This window comes from Castor canadensis, chromosome 13, assembly GCF_047511655.1.
Source record: "Castor canadensis chromosome 13, mCasCan1.hap1v2, whole genome shotgun sequence".
Lineage (NCBI taxonomy): Eukaryota > Metazoa > Chordata > Mammalia > Rodentia > Castoridae > Castor > Castor canadensis.
In genome coordinates this window covers 4,403,434-4,423,670 of record NC_133398.1, presented here as the reverse complement: position 1 = coordinate 4,423,670, position 20,237 = coordinate 4,403,434, and the positions used below count along the sequence as shown (strand labels likewise).

The following is a 20,237-nucleotide window of genomic DNA, read 5'->3' as shown; positions in this document are numbered from 1 at the left end:
GCGCTTTGCCTCTGCCTGCCTGGGAGGGCGCGCTTTCTACACAGGCATCTCCGTGGCCACCTGGCAGGGGCTGCGTCGCCTGGCAACGGCGGGGTCCTTCCTGGCTCCGCGGCGCTTCGGGGCCTGAGGGGAGAAAACCGCCGCGCAGGGCGCTGGGGGCGGCGGCCGAGGTGCAGAAGGCGGCCGCGGGACAGCGACGCGGGCTCAGCGCGCCCGGGGAGCCCGCTTCTGCACCTGAGGGAACATGAACGCGGCGGACGAGGCCCGGGTGGGGCCCGCGACTGACGGGCCTGCACCTCCGGGGGCGGGGGGGGAGGAGGAGGGCGAGGGGGGCGGGAAAGAGCCGGCGTTGAACGCGGCTCCCGGGCCCAGCGCTGCGTTCCGCCTCATGGTGACTCGGCGGGAGCCGGCCGTGAAGCTGCAATATGCCGTAAGCGGCCTGGAGCCGCTGGCCTGGTCGGAGGACCACCGCGTGTCGGTGTCCACGGCCCGCAGCATCGCGGTGCTGGAGCTCATCTGCGACGTGCACAATCCGGGCCAGGACCTGGTGATCCACCGCACCTCGGTGCCCGCCCCTCTCAACAGCTGCCTCCTCAAAGTAAGTGACCCCCGGGCCCCGGCCCTGGGGTCCCTTCCCGCTTCTCTCCAGCGTCATCCGTCCCAAGGGAAGCCTGGCCCGCACCTGGTTCGGGGTTCCCCTCGTATCCAGCTTTGGGGATTATTAAGGGGCCAGTGTCGTCGCAGCTTTAAAAAAAAAAAAAAAGTCTTACAGGTGTCTGCGGTGTTGCGGAATCGCCCCTACCCCATACACACAGGAGACCCCCAGATCGCGCCCACCCTTCCCTCGCCCCTGCGTCTGGCGGGCCGCTAGCGCTGACTGCGCGGTGCGCTGCCTGAGGCTCCGCCCCCTGTCGACCCAACCCCAGACCTGCCTCGGCCGTGGCTCCCATTGTCTGGGGCCGGCTCCCCCGGCTCCCGGCTGGCTTTGTTTACCGTGTGGGGCCCTCCTCTCGCGCTTCTCTGGCGTTGGAGAGGAGAAAGCGGCCAATCCATTGTCTCACCTGTTTGAGCAGTTTCGCTGTGTATGGTCGTCCTGGGTCTCACCTTGGACGGGTAGGGAAATACTGCCTGGTACTCAGGTGGTGGTGGTGGTGGTGGTGGTGGTTTTAGCTAGCTAAAAATCTTTAGGATCTGTAGGAGGAAAAAACCCTCTGGAAACACATGATGCAGTGCTTAAACGTCAAGTCCAAGTCTGTAAACTTGCTGCTTTCAGTTTCAGATAACCTGTTTGCCTCAGAACTTTAGCGTTTCTAAAGTTTTACTGTCTTAGTGTCACCATTTGCAAACTCGCTTTTTAAAAAAATAATGAGCCATGTTGTTCATTTTAATAGCTTAGAAATACAAGAACTTTCTATATTTCCTTTTTGGGTACACATTCATCAGTGAGTGAATAGGTGCGGTGCCAACTTTGGTTCTGGAAATAAAGCAGTGTACAAAACCAAGTTCCTACCCTCATGGAGCTTATGTTCTTTGGCACGACAAAGAGAATGTAATATCAGGAAGAGATGAGTGCTATAAAGATATCTATCAGTATACAGAAAACATGGTCCTTTGAAAGAAAGGTTTTTCTAAACTCTTAACTCTGGACAGCCATTCCAAAACTAAGTCACTAGATAGAGGGCTGATAGCCTACATCACTTTTTAGCATATTTAAGTTTCAAACACAACTTCAATGTTGAATTAAGTTTTGTTTTGTTGTGTTTTTAAGGCAGGATCTCACTTTGTAGGTCCAGCTGGCCTTGAACTCATTTCCAGCCTCTTCCTCCCTAGTACTGGTATTACAGGCGTGCACCGCCACACCTTGCTTGAGTTAAGTCATTAGTAAACTTGAGTGACCAAAGCCTCTAAGATCTAGAAGGAGGTGTAAATGAATTGGTTCAAGTGTAAAATCAACTAGACAGATGCTGGCAGTGCCATGAAGTTGAGACACATGCAGGAGGGAAGCAGGAGGATGTTCTAGAAGGTGTAGCCTCTGCTGAAAATAACTTACTGTTTCCAAGGATGCTCATATGTGCAGCAATTAGAGAAAAGTATGTGTCTATATGACAGAAGTTGAATACGTTAGCAGAGAGTTAAAAGGAAGGAATAGTGAGGTGAGGCACTTACATCAGGAAAGGTCACCTGCTGAGGAATCTTTAAAAGTCCTAAGAGAAGGAAGGTTTGGTTTGTCAGAGGAAGGGAAGAAAGGGCCTCCCATGTGGCAGGAATGAGGTATCCATCTCATGCACAAACATCTTTAAGTTATGGGCATAACTGTTGCTTAGATAAGTAATGATGAATCGAGTAGTTCTTCTGGAGTCAGGGAAAGTATATGAGGCCAGTTTGAGAACTATGGGGAAGTGGACCTCAGTTCAGGAAACCCCTTAGGAGGTGTTTTCAATCTCCTAAACCTGGATGGTTTAGGAATATGAGTCTGCCTGGGCTACAGGCAGCCAGATGATTATTGGGACCAGAATAAAATAGGAGTTCAGAGGGTGGACTTGAGTACTAGGAAGGCCTATTCATAAAAGAGGAAGAATAAAGCCTACTTTGTTCAGGTTTCTTGGAGGGTTAAATTCCATACATACACACAAAATGACTTACCATTATCACTCAGTTCCTGGCACTGAGCTTATGTAAATGCACAAGTTAAGAAGATAATTCAGCCATGCAGGTATGAAGGAATAAATCTAGATTAATGATGTATGAGGATGAAGACTATATCCTTAGGATTCTGATAAAAATTGACTCTCATTTTGCCACATTTCATGTATGCCACAGCTGTTTGAATGGTGACAGAAAATCCTTCTGTGACACTCTAATTGATGAAGAGCTTCATTGAGAGGCTTTGGGGTAAAACTGATGTAACAGTGGTGCCAAAAAAGTCCTTTTGATGTACTACCAGTTGGCGTCTCAGGGATTTAAATCTGGGCAGTGCTGTCCAGCTTGCCTTTGCTCTACCCAGGTGACTGCAGCCTGCAACCTAGATCAGTTTCACTGTGAAGCACTGCTAAGAGGCTAGGTACTGAACCCTTTTGAGACTTCTGCTCTGTGATTCAGTTGTTTAAATTAGGGATTTCTTTTAGGAAAATCTGCAGTTAAATAACAGTTCAAACAATCATTATCAGCTATGTAAGTTACTGTCTTGGATGCTGAAGCTATATGATACAAAGGTGAATGATAAGAATCTGGAAAAGCAATAAAATACTTAAGTTTTCTTCCCACTGGACTACTGATTTAGTGTATACTGAGTTGTATGCAGTTCCAAATTCTAGTTATACTTGTGTTTCTGATTGTATTGTGCATCAGTTGTTAGGAACTTTGAAAGTATTACCTCTGTCTACTACATTAAGTAACTATTGCCTCTATTTAGAACCAAATTCCCTGCTGTCCAGAAGCTTCATTTGTTAGATTCTTGTGGAATACTTAACTGTTATTATGAGTAGTCAACCCAAAACCTGATACTGTGCTGTTAAATGATTGACTTCAAGCAGGACTCCGAGATCTAGACTATAGTAGTATGTTCCTTGATGCTTGCTTTAATTTGTTAGAGCAAGTTTCGTGATAGAGTTGGGGCAGGTGCGCTAATTCAGAAGTATTAGTGTGATAGAAATTACTACAGAAACCACCAGGCTTTTCCCTACCGGTGAAGACCCATGCTGCCCTCCACCCATCAAGAGTTCTTCCTACAGTGAGTGGGACTGAAGGTTTCTTGAGCTTCCTTTATTTCTTCCTAGGCTGCTGCTTTGGGTTACAAATTCTCTAAGTTTACTTTTAGTTCTGTCTACATTGGCTTTTATTTTAGTAAATTTCACTATGCTAAGGATTATTACATATTCACAATATTGTAGGATTCAGTGACTGATTTTTTTATCTACCCCGCACTGTAGGTCTCATTAACAGTTCCTCAGTCCTCAGGACTAACGTTTACTGAGTGCTTACTAACATACATTTTACACATTCTGACTGATTTAACCTAAACTGTACGTGATGTGTGTTACTACGCTTTTCATACATAGGGAAATTAAGGCCAGAAGATTTGTGATTTGCATGCAGTTATGGAGCTAGCCTGTAATTGAGCCAGCTTTTGTAGTGAACACAGGTAGTCTGGCTTCATAGCACAGATGTTCCATTGTAATGCTGTGCTTCATGTGTCGGATTATGTCTGTCCATCCACAGCTCAGGCTTACTTTAATACCCAGCTAGCCACCTGTACCTCTATATCAGTCTGTGATTTTCCAGTGGATCCTGATGTGTCCAAGAAACAAACTTAAATACAGTCCTAAAATCAGGATATGCTGCCTAAAGCACCATTTGCAGAGTATTCTTTAGAATTATAAAGGATAACAACTTTCTGAAGAGGTTATACTTCAAAAAAAGAAAAAGTTTGGCCAACTCTGGTTAAACAAGTCTCTACAATAGTTCCCTGACCAGGGCATTTCATGAGCTCCAGTGACTTCAAGGAGGAATTATGTGTAATGTTTAGCATTTCCAAAACAATTTGTCCACAGAACTCTCTCAAAGAACAGTTTGGGGAGTAGCGTTCTGTGAATCACTTTAAGAAAAGTTAACCGACCAAATTTCGTTTTATGTACCTGTCTATTATGCTGTTTGGCAGTTTTAGCTGAAAAGAGACAATAAGATTACATTAGTCCAGTCCTTTGCTAATTTCTAATGCCCACTGTTCATTTGTATTTATAATTCATTTAGGAGGACTTCTAATTAGACTTCATAGTCTGTGTGTTTGCCATTTGTGGCATCTTTTTTTTTTTTGGTGGTAGTGGTGGTACTGGGGTTTGAACTCAGGGACTTGCATTTGGTAGGTGGCACTCTACCCCTTGAGCCATGCCTCCAACCTCTTTTTCCCCTCTGGTTATTTTTGAGATAGGGTCTCACTTTTTGCTGGCCTGGATTCAATTCTCCTGTTTCATACTTCCTGCTGTAGCTGGGATGACACATATGTGCCATCACACCCAGCTATTGGTTGAAGTGGGGTGTTGAAAACTTTTTGCCTGGGCTGGCCTCAAACCATGATCCTCCTGATCTCAGCCTCTCAAGTAGCTAGGATTACAGGCATGGGTCACTGGTATCCAGTTTGAGGCATCTTAACTATTTATTGCAACCTGCTATTCTGACACATCTCTAGTCATCCAGGCTTTATCTAGGATATAGGTAATGTTGCTGAGCTACTATTTTCCAAGTTCCTAGAGTGTCTAGAGTGTAATTCTTCTGCGGTTAGGAACTTGAATTCATTTATAGTGATTTTATTATATCCGTGTGTCTTAGACTTGAACTCCCTTTTAATCCTGTTCTCTCCTTTCCAATTTGAAGATCAACCTCTACTAGAGGAGGTAAACTCTAAAAAGGAATTGCTTTCTTTTATCTATTTCTCTATAAAGGCAATAGATCAAGTCAGTCTCCCTGCTTCTAGCATAACAGAAACCATCTTTTGATTGACCTCTGCTCTTTTTTGGTCTTAGCCTTCCTAGCTGTTCCTCCATCTTTAATGTCCCTTTAAAATCTTTTTTAAAGAGCTTGTTGTGATACAACTGCACACTGTTGATATGTATCGTGGACCTTATCAAGGAAGAGATGAATAAAAGCTGGAAGGATCTCAAGGCCTTCTAGAGAAGGACTGACCTGGTAGGATAGGTGGGAAAGGGTAAGGAGTATGCATGGGAACCAGGAAAAGCAGGGCTCATAATATTCCCAGACTGTAGATAGAGTAGTCTAATTTGAACCATCCTATACTATGGCAAAAGCAGACAGCACTTGGTGTTGGCTCTCGGTGTATTTGTTAATGGAAAATGCAAATTTAAAAAAGCCTAACTGTAAAGGTATTGTAAAAATCTAATTGTATCAAATATGGATATAGATACATATTTCATAAACTTTAACTATTTCTATTGTTTTGTGACTACTCAGCTAAGTACCCTGTTCACTCTTAAGAATCAACTACATTTCCATTCCTTATGTCAGTTCTAAGAAGAATGTGGGAACTAGGCTATTAATGATGACAACATTTAGTCTGATCCTTTAAAAAACTGCCTTTCTTTTTTTGAGTAAATACTCATGCTATCTTTAGACATGTACTTGATCTTTTATTTTTATTTATTTATTTGTTTTTGGTTTTTTGAGATATAGCCACGATTCTCCTGCCTCAGTAGGATCACAGGCATATGCCACCATACCCATTTACTTGATCTTTTAAAATGTATGTCACGTCAAAAATTAACAGAATTCATATTGTGTATATTGATATGCATTAGTAATTCAGGTGAATATTTATCTGATAGATTCTGTATCTTTTATTTTCAGGTTGGCTCAAAAACAGAAGTTGCAGAGTGCAAGGAGAAATTTGCCAACTCTAAAGACCCCACCATCAGCCAAACTTTCATGTTGGACAGAGTGTTCAACCCCGAGGGGAAGGCCTTGCCTCCCATGCGAGGGTTCAAATACACCAGCTGGTCTCCCATGGGCTGTGATGTGAATGGCAGGTGCCTCTTGGCAGCACTGACCATGGACAATCGCCTGACTGTCCAGGTGAACCTCAACAGACTCCAGTGGGTCCAGCTGGTTGATCTGACTGAGATTTACGGAGAACGTCTTTATGAGACTAGTTACAGGTTCTCTAAAAACGAAGCACCAGAGGGAAACCTCGGGGATTTTGCTGAGTTTCAGAGGAGGCACAGCATGCAGACCCCAGTCAGAATGGAGTGGTCAGGCGTCTGCACCACTCAGCAGGTCAAGCACAACAATGAGTGCCGAGATGTTGGCAGTGTGCTCCTGGCTGTCCTCTTTGAGAATGGCAATATTGCTGTATGGCAGTTTCAGCTGCCATTTGTGGGAAAAGAATCCATCTCTTCTTGCAACACAATTGAGTCAGGAATCAGCTCTCCTAGTGTTTTATTTTGGTGGGAATACGAGCACAATAATCGGAAAATGAGCGGCCTTATTGTTGGGAGTGCTTTTGGACCCGTAAAAATTCTCCCTGTCAATCTTAAAGCAGTCAAAGGCTATTTCACTTTAAGGCAGCCTGTTGTCTTGTGGAAAGAAATGGACCAGTTGCCTGTGCACAGCATCAAATGTGTTCCTCTTTATCATCCCTACCAAAAGTGTAGCTGTAGCTTAGTGGTGGCTGCAAGAGGCTCCTATGTATTTTGGTGTCTTCTTCTGATCTCCAAAGCAGGTCTGAATGTCCACAATTCCCACGTCACAGGCCTTCACTCACTGCCCATCGTCTCTATGACCGCAGACAAGCAGAATGGAACAGTGTATACTTGTTCCAGTGATGGGAAGGTGAGGCAGTTGATTCCCATTTTCACAGATGTTGCATTAAAGTTTGAACACCAGCTGATTAAACTCTCAGATGTCTTTGGCTCAGTGAGGACTCATGGGATAGCAGTGAGCCCCTGTGGCGCATATCTGGCCATCATTACGACTGAGGGCATGGTCAATGGCCTCCATCCTGTTAACAAAAACTACCAGGTCCAGTTTGTTACTCTCAAAACCTTTGAAGAGGCGGCTGCTCAGCTGCTGGAATCTTCAGTTCAAAACCTCTTTAAGCAGGTAGATTTAATAGACCTAGTACGCTGGAAGATTTTAAAAGATAAACATATCCCTCAATTTTTACATGAAGCTTTGGAAAAAAAGATTGAAAGCAGTGGGGTCACCTATTTTTGGCGTTTTAAGCTTTTCCTCCTGAGAATTTTGTATCAGTCAATGCAGAAAACCCCTTCAGAAGCCTTATGGAAACCCGCCCAGGAGGACTCAAAAATCTTGCTGGTTGACTCACCTGGGATGGGAAATGCTGAGGATGAGCAGCATGAAGAAGGCACTTCTTCCAAGCAAGTGACTAAGGTAGGCCTGCAGGAGAGGAACAAAGAGGGTGATGCAGAGGAGCCCCCTGATGACTTGCTCCCTCCCGTGGGAGATGCCAGCCATGAGCCTATAGAAGAGAAACTTCTTGAGATCCAAGGGAAAATTGAGGCTGTGGAGATGCACCTGACCAGAGAGCACATGAAGCGAGTCTTAGGAGAAGTGTACTTACACACCTGGATCACAGAAAACACCAGCATCCCCACCAGGGGACTCTGTAACTTTTTGATGTCAGATGAAGAGTACGATGACAGAACGGCACGGGTAGGTGTTCCTTAACAAAACTGTGGGTACTGTGAATGGTCTGCTTTCTTTGTGAGAGAAAAATGACCTGGGTTGAATTTATAAAACTCAACTTTTGCTTTGGCATTTTTGAGGTAATCAATTGGCATGAGGTGCAAGAGAATGAGTAGAAAGTATGGATTAACGCCCGAGGCACTCATAACAGACAAAGAATGTTTCAGTTCTTCCTCTGACACACAGTGCTTGGCAGATGAGATTTCCAGGCTGGGGATGAACTCAGGGAGGCGCACTTAGCAGAGTAATGTGTGATGGGGAGTCATGGCAGTGTACTCGCCTACCTATGCTCCCTTTCATCTTGTTTTCAGATGTTCTAGTGAGGGCACGTTCTCCATGTCAGAGGACTAAGGAAGTCTTCTGATTTCATCAAGGAGAGCATAAAAGGGAAAATTATCCACATCTCATTTTTACAGAAACTGGGCATTATCTTTGTTTTGGTAATGGAACAATCTTACAGTATTATCTAAAATGTATGCCATAGGATACAAGGTCCCTAAGAGGCCACTAAGGTTCCAGGCGGAGGGAATAGTGCATGTCCTATTCTCCTGTTAAAGATTCCCAGTGCACATTATCTTTCTGTGGGCTCCGAGAATTCCTGCAGAAAAGGAACTGTTACCTTTGTCACCTCACTTCTTGGTCAGGGAAGCATTCCTGGAGCTGCAAAAATCCTGAAGAACTTCAGTTCCAGACAGTACGCTGTATGCTCAAATATTTACAGCCACAAAGTCTGTTCGTTGTTACTCTGAAGATTGACATTTATTCTCACTGCCTAAAGTTTTAAAATATTAATTGAAAACAAACTGAAATACCTTTATCCCTAATATTAAATCATCCACAAATCACTTGTTGCATTTTATTGTTGGAAAATGAATTTTCTGCACCCCGGAAATTACTGTTCATGGGATGTTTGCAGTGACCTTAAGGTTAGTTATGATGTACTGGCCATGTAACTGACTTTTGTTCTTTAAAAGTCAACTTTTAAACTTTGTTTCCTGTGTTCTAAATTGTCTGGAAGAGAATTCTGGTTTCCACTGTGTCATGAGACTAGTTAGGATTATGTCAGTGAGACATTAGCAAAAAAACATTTTAGAAAATAAGGATGAAGTTTGTTTTTATTGGCTTAGACTTCTTGTCCAGATGCTGTGGGATCTTGTGTTTAGCATGGTTACATTGTTCTAGTAGAGCCAGTTTTAAAACCTGGAAAGATTGTACCCTACTCTACCCTTCTATAGCAGCTGAATTCTCATTGAAGATAGTCTTAAAAATCATGTCTTAAAAACCTAACTGTGTATAAGATGAAGCCCTTTTTAACCTAGGATGTTGATTTTACTAGTAGTTATAAGTCATTTCTCTGCCTGGCACATTGGTATAATTGTATTTCTCAACCTTCCTTTTTTTTTTTTTTTTTGTTCAAACTTCTCCTGGAGCATTTTTAGACATGTTTTTCTCATGATTGCTCCTGCCCATGAAGTGATAATGCCACAGATAATTTGCTTATGTACTGTATGTGTATCTGTGCTTTGCAAATGAAAAGATTAAGAACTTTTTGTCTCCTGAGAACCAGAATTTATCCCAAGGACTGATGCCCCTGTCAGGAGTGTGTGAGTCAAACTAAACGGTTGCCATCCATAATCAAGACCACCGAAATAAAACTAAGACTCATCCCTGCTGGAGATGAGCCACCTCCATCACTGCACCACTACTGGGATGTTTGGCTTTTCTAGAGAGGAGGAATACGGGTGTGCAGGGTCATAAATTAGAATTCTTAAGGCTTGAAAACAAAGAGACCAAAAGTTAATGGGATTTAAATTTGTAAATTACATGCAGAAGAGGTGAGGTAACTGGCTCATCAACTTCAAGATATCCTTTGAAAGATACCCTTGAAACTAAAGGGAATTAATTTTAGTGAATTAACCCAAAATCCAAAATCTTGTGGATTCTTCCATAAGAGTTACTTAGGTATAAATGCATTCAGAACTTTGAAGGACACTATCTGCTAGTGAGAGAAGATGGTTCTTAAGGGTTGGCATATCCCATGCCTCCCAGCAGCATAGCCAATGAAGTTTTTGTATTTTTTTTTCAACAAAATAATGAAGTAGATTTGGGTTTTTTTGTTTTGTTTTTAAAGGATGTAATCTTAACAAATCAGAGAAAAGCAAAGCTGACATAGGGACAGGATATAGTTACCTGTCTCTTTATACCACCTTTCTCCCATGGTGGCTCTTGTCATGCCTGTAGTGGGGTCTGTGGATCTCAGGGTACTGAACTAAATTGATTATGGGTGACCTCTGGGACATCAGAAGGGTAAACTGTTTTTTTTTTTTTTAAACCTGATTATCCTTTTATTTCATAAGCCTTCCCCTGCCCCCTTATTTTTCTTCTTTTTGGAGGTGATGGGATTTGAGCTCAGGGCTTTTTGTGCTTGCTAGGCAGGCACTCTTCCACTTGAGACACACCTCCAGCCCTTCATAAGCCTTTCTTAAAGACTAGACATTTATATACTCCTACAAAGTTAGCAGTATTGCACATAATATTTTGCCTACTGAGATCATGATTTTTTTCTTCTTGAAGTCAAAGTGTTATAAATAATAGCTAAATACCTGTTTCTAACAGAAATATATTCAGAAGCACCTAAAAAAGGGAAGTGATGAGACTCTGGTTTTCAGAATAGCTTTATCTTAGTGGTTTTAGTTCACCCAGCTATTGCAAGGTACCTGAATGCACTTACCTTATTTAGCTTTTTGACACAGATTGAAGGTCCAGCCTGTCTTTTCAGACAGCAAGCTTTGCTTGTAGAAGTGCACATCTCCTGTCTCTTGCACATTCCTGCATGTTTTCCTCTTTACTTCATGTTAGCAGACTTTGCTTCTGGAGACCCTGTGCTCACCAGTCTGCTGCCTGCCATGTCTCACCAGGTGCTGATTGGACATATCTCAAAGAAGATGAACAAGCAGACCTTCCCTGAGCACTGCAGTCTGTGTAAGGAGATCTTGCCATTCACAGATCGAAAACAGGCTGTCTGTTCCAATGGACACATTTGGCTCCGGTAAGCCATTCTAAAGCTTTAGCTATCACTCATTTCTCATTTTTGTGCGGCACAAACCACTGTAGAGTGTGTGTCCAAGTTATATACTGCCCAGGCCATCACAGAGGAAAGCTGCAACCTAAAGCCTGGAATGGATGCTTCACCAGTCTGCCTGGAGCCAGATGACTTCAAGGGCAGATTTACAGCTTGACAGCAGGCCTTCCCGTGTACTTTGATTATTTCCTTTGTAGTTGTGTTCCGCTTTAAAAGGTATTACTACAGATAATACCTGAAGTCAATAAGTTCACACACTTTTTTTGTTTGCTGATTTTCATTATAAAAGGTAGAAGCCTTCTTCCTCCTCTCTCCTTGGTCTTGCTATAAGAGGTAACTTTGGTGGGTTCTCATTTTACTAGACCTGTGAGCTATATGACACAATCTGTCACTCCTGCCTCCAGTATACTGTACTCCCTGGTTTTCCTCCTGCCTTGAACTCTGTTCCCAGTTGTGTTTGCTGATTTTGCTTCATCTTCTTGATGTCTGTTCTTATTGCTGATCCTCCTCTATCAGCACTCTCTTTGGGGGTTGCAGGGGGTGGGGTTGTCCCATTGGCTGCACATGGACAAGTCTGTGTCTCTCCCTCAGTTCAAATCCATGTATCTATCTAACTTCCTGTCTGCCTGCCCAGCATCCTTATTGGGTTTTTACTAGGCACTTTACCTGGAATCCAGCCTTTTCTCACCATCTCTACCTCTGCAATCCTGGCCCAATACACGGTCATCTCTTACCAGATGATTGTAGCAATATTCCACCTGGTTCCTTTTCAGTATAATCTCTGTATAGTGATTGTGGTCAGACTCTGTCCTCAGAACTCTGCAGGAGGCTGGGGATGTAGCTCAGTACACAGCACCTTCCTGCCATGCCAAGGCCCTAAGCTCAGTCCCAGCACTGCAAGAAGTAAAAGCCTTTCCAGTGGCCTGCCTGTTTCTAACAGGTAAAAGCTAAAGTCCTTTCAGTGACCTGCAAGCCTGTTCACAGCCTGAGCCCTTCTTCCCCTACTCCCTGCTCATCTCAGTTTCTCCATCCTGCTCTCTTCATTCCAGGAACTGGCCTCATTCCTTAGGTACATGAGGCAGCCCTCCCACTTAGCACTTCTGCACTGGCCACTCCTTCCACCTGGAGTGTCCGTTCCAGCAGATATCCACATGGCCACCTCAGGTGTCACTTCTCAGTTAGGCCTTCGTTGCCGTTCTGCCTAAAGATGTAGTACTCTGCTGATACCCCTCCCCCCCCCCATGTTCTGCATTCCTCTTCCTTGCTTCATTCTTCCCCTTAACAGTCATCACTGTGTAATATTTTGTTTGTTTCTTTCTTTTTAGTGTACTCTTCCTCTGGACTCAGAAGCACCAGGAGGACAGAAACTTTTGTGTTTTGTTTACCAGTTTCTAAAAATTCCTGGTACATGGGAGGTGTTCACTAAATTTACACTTACTGCAACTGAAACAGGACATGTGTCTTCTTAACATGCCAGTTCTGTTATCACGAGATCATGAACATATTTTAGCATTAGTATAAAGATCCTTTTTTTTCCATGCCCTCAGCCTTTTTTGCTTTAGTTATTTTTTAAATAGGGTCTCACACCTAGACTTCCTGCTGTTAAGGAGGAAGTTGTAAATGGTATGGCTTTGGCTAATCCGCCTATCTTGTGAATGTCTTGTTCATCATTGAGGCTATGGATAATAGATCGTGAGCATATGAACAGTATTGCTTTAAAGAACGGGTGATTGCAGATATGGAGAAAGGATAGGTAAGGTTGGTTGATCCCAAGGGTAACTATTATTAGGCCCAATTGACTAGAGGTTGAGAATGGAATAATTTTTTTAATATCATTCTGTGATATTCGCAGATTGCTGTGAAGAGGGTTGTGATAGCTCTTAGGCATAATATGGTTGATAGAACTAGTTGATTAGATTCTAGGAGAGGATGGAATCGGATTAGAAGAAAGATTCCTGCTACGACTATTGTGCTTGAGTGAAGTAGGGCTGACACTGGTGTTGGGCCTTCTATGGCTGAAGGGAGTCATGGGTGAAGTCCAAATTGGGCTGATTTTCCTGTGGCAGCTACTAGTAAGCCTAGCAGGGGGATAGTTATTAGGGTCTATAAATAGTTGTTGTAGGTCTCATGAATTAGAATAGATTAAAAATCATGCTGTTGATAGGATAAACCCAATGTCTCTGATTCGGCCAGCCTGGCCTGGCCAGCCTAGACTGTGATCCTCTTACTTATGCTTCCCACATAGATAAGATGATAGACATGTGCCACTTTTATTGGTTGAGAGGGGGGGTCTTCCAAATTTTTTTTGCCTGAGCTAGCCTCAAACCACAATCCTCCCAGTCTCTGCCTCCCAAGTAGCTAGGATTACAGGTGTGAGCTACCATGCCTGGCTAAAGATCCTGTTCTTAATGGCTATAGACTTTTTTTTAATCATGTGGATGGATGCTCATTAATTATTCCCTTATTAATGGGTGTTTTTTTTTTTCTAATTTGACTGTTTAGACTTTTTTAAAAGGGGGATTAATAGGAAACAAGCTCAGTAGATTTTAGGTTTGTAATAAAAGTGACATTTCACTGGATGCCAGTAACTCACAGCCTATAATCTTAGCTACTTGAGATGCTGAGATCAGGAGGATCAAGGTTTGAGGCAAGAACAGGCAAAAAATTCACAAGACCCCATCTCAATCAATAGCTGGGCATGGTGGCACATATCTGTCATCCCAGTGACAACAGGAAGCTCTAAAATAGGAGAATCATGGTCAAGGCTGGCCTAAATAAAAAGTGAGACCGTGTCTCCAGGATAACCAGAGCGAAAAGGACTGGGGCGTGGCTCAAGCAGTAGAGTGCCTGGCAAGTGTGAAACTACCCCAGTATTTCCAAAAGAAAAAAGAAAGACATTTCTCAAGCACTGTCAGTATGTACAAGCAGCAGCACACAGTATCTTCACAGTGGCCACAAGCAGGAGGCATGGTGTTACTTCCGTTTTACAGAGGGGGACACTAGAAGTGAGAAAGCAGAAGAATTTGCCCAAGTCCAACCAGTGGTTGATGGCAGAGCTTGGAGCCTGCCTTCTGGCTTAGGTCCTCATGTGTCATCCCTGCACCTTGATGCCTTCCAGAGTTGTGGGATCTTTACTTTTCCATTTTGCTGATTAAAGTCAGCACCAGATACCTTGGTGTAATTTCTCTCTATGAGAGTGGTGCTGGCTGTCTGAATTACCCCGGTCTTTACCCAAGGGAAACTTGCTTGGAACCCTTTCCCTAACCTCCTCTGTTTTGCTGTGTACTTTCTACCCCTTAGTTGCTTACTGCCTTTTGGGAAGTCTTCCTCCAGAGGCCCTGCTTGCTTTCTCATTCTACTGCCTGCCCCATTTCCCTGGTCTTGGTGGGTGCTCAAGTGAATGCTCATTGGATGGAATTGAACCTATGGACACTTATTAGTTTCTTTTCTTTTTTAAACATGTTAAGAATTTAGAGTAATCAGGGAGGGACAGACTGAATTCTTTTCCAATATTTTAATCACAAAACTGCAGTGACTTCTGGATTTGAACCTTTGTATCTCTTCACTTAATGACAGGGTACAGTCACTTCTCCTTCCGTAAGTGTGTGTGCAGGGGTGGTGTAGGCTTGGCCTACCCAGAGCATACGTGGTTGCCATAACCATCTGTGCTGGAGTTGCCCTCAACACCTGCTGCTTTCCCGGTGTTGGCAAGACTCAAGCAAGCCTCTCCCCTGACGGTACAGTCTTATCTTTCTGCAGGTGCTTTTTAACCTACCAGTCCTGCCAGAGCTTGATATACAGAAGGTGTTTGCTCCATGACAGTATTGCCAGGCACCCAGCTCCAGAAGGTGAGTGCCGTCTAGCCTTGAGAGCAGGGTCCAGGCAGCATGCCGGCACCCATGCAGTGACGAGCCAGGCTCCACACTGCTTCGGGTCCCGCTTGATGATAGAGCAGGCTTATTCCACTCTGTGGTTATCGTGAAGCCAGAACTAATGAGAAAATGGTCACATGCTGCATTTCAGTGTGTGATGAAGTGGGTCTGCCACTCCTGTCACTGCAGACCATCTCATATGCCCACAGCATTAGGGCTTGTTTCAGATGGCATACAGGGATTATGTATGAGCAACAACTCTGCAAAAGATACTGCATACAAAGACAGTGTTGCTGCATCCACACAGGATGCATGTGGAGTACTCACCTCTCTTCTAGAGGCCGCAATGGGTTTCTTCCTGCTTGGTCTGTGTGCTGTTTCCTACACTCCTGGTGACAAAGCACATGTTTCTATTTCTGAGAACTAGCTAGTAGTAAGATCATGATGTGGGCAAGGAATCAGTGTTTATGAGCTGTTAGAACGCCAGTTTTGACCTGGACTTCATTAATATCTCACTATCCAGATAAGTAAAGTAGATACAAGCACACAGAATCATATACTGTATCTTTACTCTTATTGGAGGATGGCTCAAATGGCCCAAGTGGTAGGCAAGCACAAGGCCCTGAGTTCAAGTTCCAGTACTGCAAAAATAACTAAATAAAACAAAAACTATATCCTCTTCCCTTTTTTTGGTGGTACTAGGGTTTGAACTCTGGGCCTCATGCTTTTTAGGCAGGCACCCTACCACATGAGCCACTCCACCAGCCCCTGGTATCTTTATTCTTGATTTTTGCTCCAAACTGGCTGAAGCTCTGTAATTTTCACAAGTTGATACTGGCAGCTTGCGTTCTAACTTTTTATTGTGAAAGAACAGTCATACACAGAAGTAAGGCAAAGAGGTAATAAACCTGTGTCCCTGTCATTCATTCATCTTCAAAAGTGATCAGCTCACAGCTTTTTCTGCTGCATCCATTGTCCTCCACCGCCTTCTCCTACCAACCTAGTTTGAAACACATTTGGGAAGATTTTTCAACAGTCACTGCAGTTGAGAATTGATACGCTGTTTAGGCAGGAATCCTGGAGAAGATTGAAATTTGAAACCAAAAATCATACTATTGACTTTGGGTTAAGCCACTTCCGTATTTGGGGAGAATGAGTAGGTAGATGCAAGATCTAGAGTCAGCTGTGAAGCAGGACAGAGCATTTCACAGATCAGGGAGGAAGGATGGTCCATTTTCACCACAGTGCTATTTTTCCACGTAATGGCATTGTTGAAAAATGACTCTTACTGTCATTTTATGAGAAAATATTTTAATGTTAACAGTGTCTGCGCTGGGCATAGTAGAAGGCCTCTTAACAAGATCCGGTCTCAAAAAACTGTAAAACAATACACCCATACACAACCCTTATTTTCTTATTCTATCACATACTTTGCTTTGGGAACCACAAATTTAGACTTGGAAACTGAAGCCCAAAGGAATGAGATGCTCTGTCCAGTGATGCAAAGCCGGGGCCAGAATACCTATCTCTCCACGAGGTAATGTGGCACATCCATTTTGACAGCCTCTTCTGAGTCTGATGCTTGATCTGCTTGTCTTCCTTTTGTAGATCCGGACTGGATTAAAAGGTTACTGCAAAGCCCCTGCCCCTTCTGTGATTCTCCTGTCTTCTGAATGTCAGTGGTGGAGGATAGAAGGGCATGAACTCTGCTGTAGAGAGCACCGTGGAACCTGAGGAGCAGGTGCGCTGGAGGAATCCTGGCCCTTGCCAGTGGAGAGGTGCTCTTCAAGACTGTAAAGAGGACACGCCTCCCCGGGGTCTCATTTCCTAAGTGCATGTGCCGTTTCCAGGGACTACAGAATATCTTAAAATGGCTGAATACAGAGAATTTGAGTCATTTTGAGATGGACATCAGCCCCCAACTCCTTACCTGACAAGGAACACTTATTTTTCAAGTGTCTTGACTGAAGCAGTTTGAACAAAAAGACTGTTGTCCTTGTTTCTAGGAACCTAATGGTCTCTCCTAGAGAGACTATATTAAGGACCTTGCTGGGCTGAGTTAGGTTTTAATCCTTGCTTGGTCTGGGACTGCCTTGTGGCTCCAGAGAACTTAAGTTGACTGGCTGATACCTGGCATTCTGTATACCAACACATATTAAAAGTGTCTTAAAACAGTGTATGGGCTGGTGTTTTGCTCTCAGTAAATAGCCGTAGATCTGTTTCCCATTCTTGCATAAGAAAAACATTTTCCTAAAAGTGTATTTTTAAGAGATTGAAGCCAAGTCTAACATGGGTCTTAATGTGTGAGATGATCAGGTGACTAGAAGCTAATCATTGCGACTTACTTTTAATTCTTTGTCATCAGATTTCCTGACCCAGCTCCTTAACACGTACCAAGATGTCAGTCGAGTACTCCGCTTCCCTCCTACAGCCTTGTTTTGAACTCAGATGTGGTGACCTATTTGTGCATAGAAGAGGGAGAAATGTCTTCTTTCAGTATTAGATTGAAACTTCAGTATTTTTAATGTAGACATTTCCAGGCATTCCACTGATTATCTGGGGAGGCGTCTGTCCAGGGACTGCTGGACAGACAGGTAGGGAGTGCTGAGGCAGAGACCCTGGAGCTCTTCTGGTGGTACAGTGCATGCAGCTGAGTTGAGCAGAACCTGATAATTTAGAATGGTTATTTTTCTGTGGGCTATTAAGAGGAAACATCAGATGGCAATTTTGATTAATAGTTCTTAATCAAAACCTGAAGTTGACATTCTGGAATTACAGTGTTCTTAGATTTTTAAAGTAAGTGTCCTAAGGATTGGTGCTATTTACTGCACTGTAGTGGGCACATTTTTAAATGATACATATTTCTGGAAAGTTGGATGGGAAATACAAAATAAATTTTTACTCTTATTTCATGCTATTTTTTCTTCGCCTTTATTTTGACATTTTCCTGCTTTTATTTCATATCCTTAGTGAAAGACATTTGCACTTCTGAAGTAACATCTTGCTTGGTATTGGGTACCACTGTGAGAGACATGGACAGGCCACAAGCCACATGCCACGCTTGGGCACTTCCCTACGTTGTTATGTGTTATGTCCTGGAGACCAACCCTAAGACACGTTGCCAGGCACTGCTCTGAAATGTCACATCTGTTCAGATCGTTGCTTTGTCTCCTGCATTTAATTATGCACTTGCTGGCGTCTTCTGCTTGTTTTTCTCATTGCAGAGGTAATTTCAAGAGAAGCATTTATCCAGATGGTAGGGGCCAGTGTGTTGATTTTTGAAGAAAGAGAACCAGGCAGCCTTGGAAGCATAAATACCACAATTGAGAACATTGAATAGCTGAAGCTATTCATGTCTGTCGCTGTTTCACTTTACAACAGACGACAGTAAAAACTGAGATCGTGTCAAGGACTTGTTGCAGTTTTGATAATCGTGGCATGCTTAGTTTCACTTATTTCTCTGTTCTTAGAGTTTGTAGGAGTTCTTTTTATTTTCCACCCACGGTAGGAGTTTTTATTGGGAGAATTTTGTGCTGTTGCTGTTTAATACTTACATTAGCTGCATTTTTATTTAAAGCAGTTGTATTTTTTTTTTTTTTTTGGAGAAAATTTAACAGTAACTAAAAAGAATCTCTGGGATCATTCTGTGTGTCTATGGGAGTAAACATGGCAACAGTTTTACTAGAGCCTTGATTCTCTGTAGGGCTTGGCCCAGTGGCCTTCTTCCCACCTTCTGAGGTATTCAGCCTCTGCCCACAGGGAGGTTCCCCCACCCCATAGACGTTTGTTAGTCCACAGAGCTGCGCGATCTGGAGGAGATTGGGGTTAATGGCGCCCTCACAAACACAGCGCACTTCTGAATCCTGTGGTTGCTGTTCTCGCCTATGCTTAGTATACCCTCGAGACCCTCCTAAAATTTGCCTGCTTTGTTGGGTGGGGTGCAAGTAGGTTTCAACTGTATTTTAACTGTATTAACTGTTTCAGGAGTGGGAGGAATAGTAGAGGTGACGTTGCTGTTCTGCGTGTAAAGTGCAGAAGCAAAGATTCTATACACTTAGACGACCTCGTAAGCTGCAATGCTGCTATAGTCGGGAGGTCTGATGCCCATATATGTAGCACGTTTTCTCTGTCCGGGCTTAATTTGTTCCTGTTATTCTAGATAAGTTGATAGCTTGTTAGGCTTAATACTCGTGCTGAACTCATGTCCACCATGCAGACTTCGGGCAATCTACCTACTATTGTATCTGCCAAAACTACCAATTATTTTTCAGTGTCAGAGTTATTAGAACCTCTGCCAAAGCTCATGCTTGAGTGTGACATTTTTCTGCTTTTCCTCTAAGAAGCTTTTGAGAATATTAATGTTGAAGTATATAGACTGGACCGATTAACAAGCTTAACAGGTTAATTAGGTTGAAAGAATGTTAAGGTTAGTAATTAAATATTAAAAATATTGTTTTAATTATAGTGCTATCAAGTAAGATACAGAAGATATTGGTGCTCATTAGGAGGAACACAGTGCTGGCTTGGTGAGCACCATACTGCACAGCAGCTCAAGTGCCTGGTGGGTTGGTGAGTTGCTATGGGCAGTTCCTGGAACAGGATCAGGAATCTGCTCTGTCCCCCCAGGTCCCTCCCACTGGACCAGCCCACTCTTTCTGCTCCTAACCTCACTCTTGCTGCTCATTTCTTTTTTGAAAGAAGGGTGAACTAGTGATAAAATTTCTAAGTGCTAAACCATGTGGAGCAGGTTGTTTCTCTTCCTAGAAGACAGTAATACTGTTTTCTGAAGGTAGCAGTGTTAGTTAGCTTGGTGGGTTGTATTTGGTTTTTTTTGTTGTTTTGTCGGTTGGTTTTTGGCAGTACTGGGGTTTGAACTCAGTGCCTTACACTTACTAGCAGGCACTCTGCCACTTGATCACTCCACCAGCCTTTCAGAACTTCTAATGGCAATGTCCTGGTCAGTAAGTGTGGGTTGTATGGCAGGCTGAAGGGTGCTGGAGTCCAGCTCCTTGCTGCCAAAACCCCCAACCTCCCCTACCCCCTATTCCCTGCCAGTATTATTTTTCACA

General features: G+C 43.4%; 1 protein-coding gene across 2 annotated transcripts; it reads left to right on the top strand.

The window, feature by feature from the left end:
• Positions 1-82: 82 nt before the first annotated feature.
• Gtf3c4 (general transcription factor IIIC subunit 4) lies at positions 83-17,347 on the top strand. 2 transcript variants are annotated; one of them, XM_020187525.2, is made up of 5 exons: positions 83-598; positions 6,358-8,181; positions 11,133-11,263; positions 15,056-15,144; positions 16,777-17,347. In XM_020187525.2, the coding sequence occupies exons 1-5, from the start codon at positions 245-247 to the stop codon at positions 16,839-16,841; spliced, it is 2,463 nt and encodes an 820-aa protein (XP_020043114.1). In that variant the 5' UTR covers positions 83-244; the 3' UTR covers positions 16,842-17,347. The 2 variants fall into 2 exon arrangements, with proteins under 2 accessions (XP_020043114.1, XP_020043120.1); XM_020187531.2 differs by lacking the exon at positions 15,056-15,144.
• Positions 17,348-20,237: the final 2,890 nt, after the last annotated feature.

What these genes read in the sequence shown, in the direction of transcription:
- Gtf3c4 (XM_020187525.2), top strand. Translation starts at nt 245, where the DNA reads ATGAACGCGGCGGACGAGGCCCGGGTGGGGCCCGCGACTGACGGGCCT. An exon ending in TCAACAGCTGCCTCCTCAAA is followed by an intron (nt 599 to 6,357) that starts GTAAGTGACCCC and finishes TTTTATTTTCAG; the next exon opens with GTTGGCTCAAAAACAGAAGT. An exon ending in CAGGCACCCAGCTCCAGAAG is followed by an intron (nt 15,145 to 16,776) that starts GTGAGTGCCGTC and finishes TTCCTTTTGTAG; the next exon opens with ATCCGGACTGGATTAAAAGG.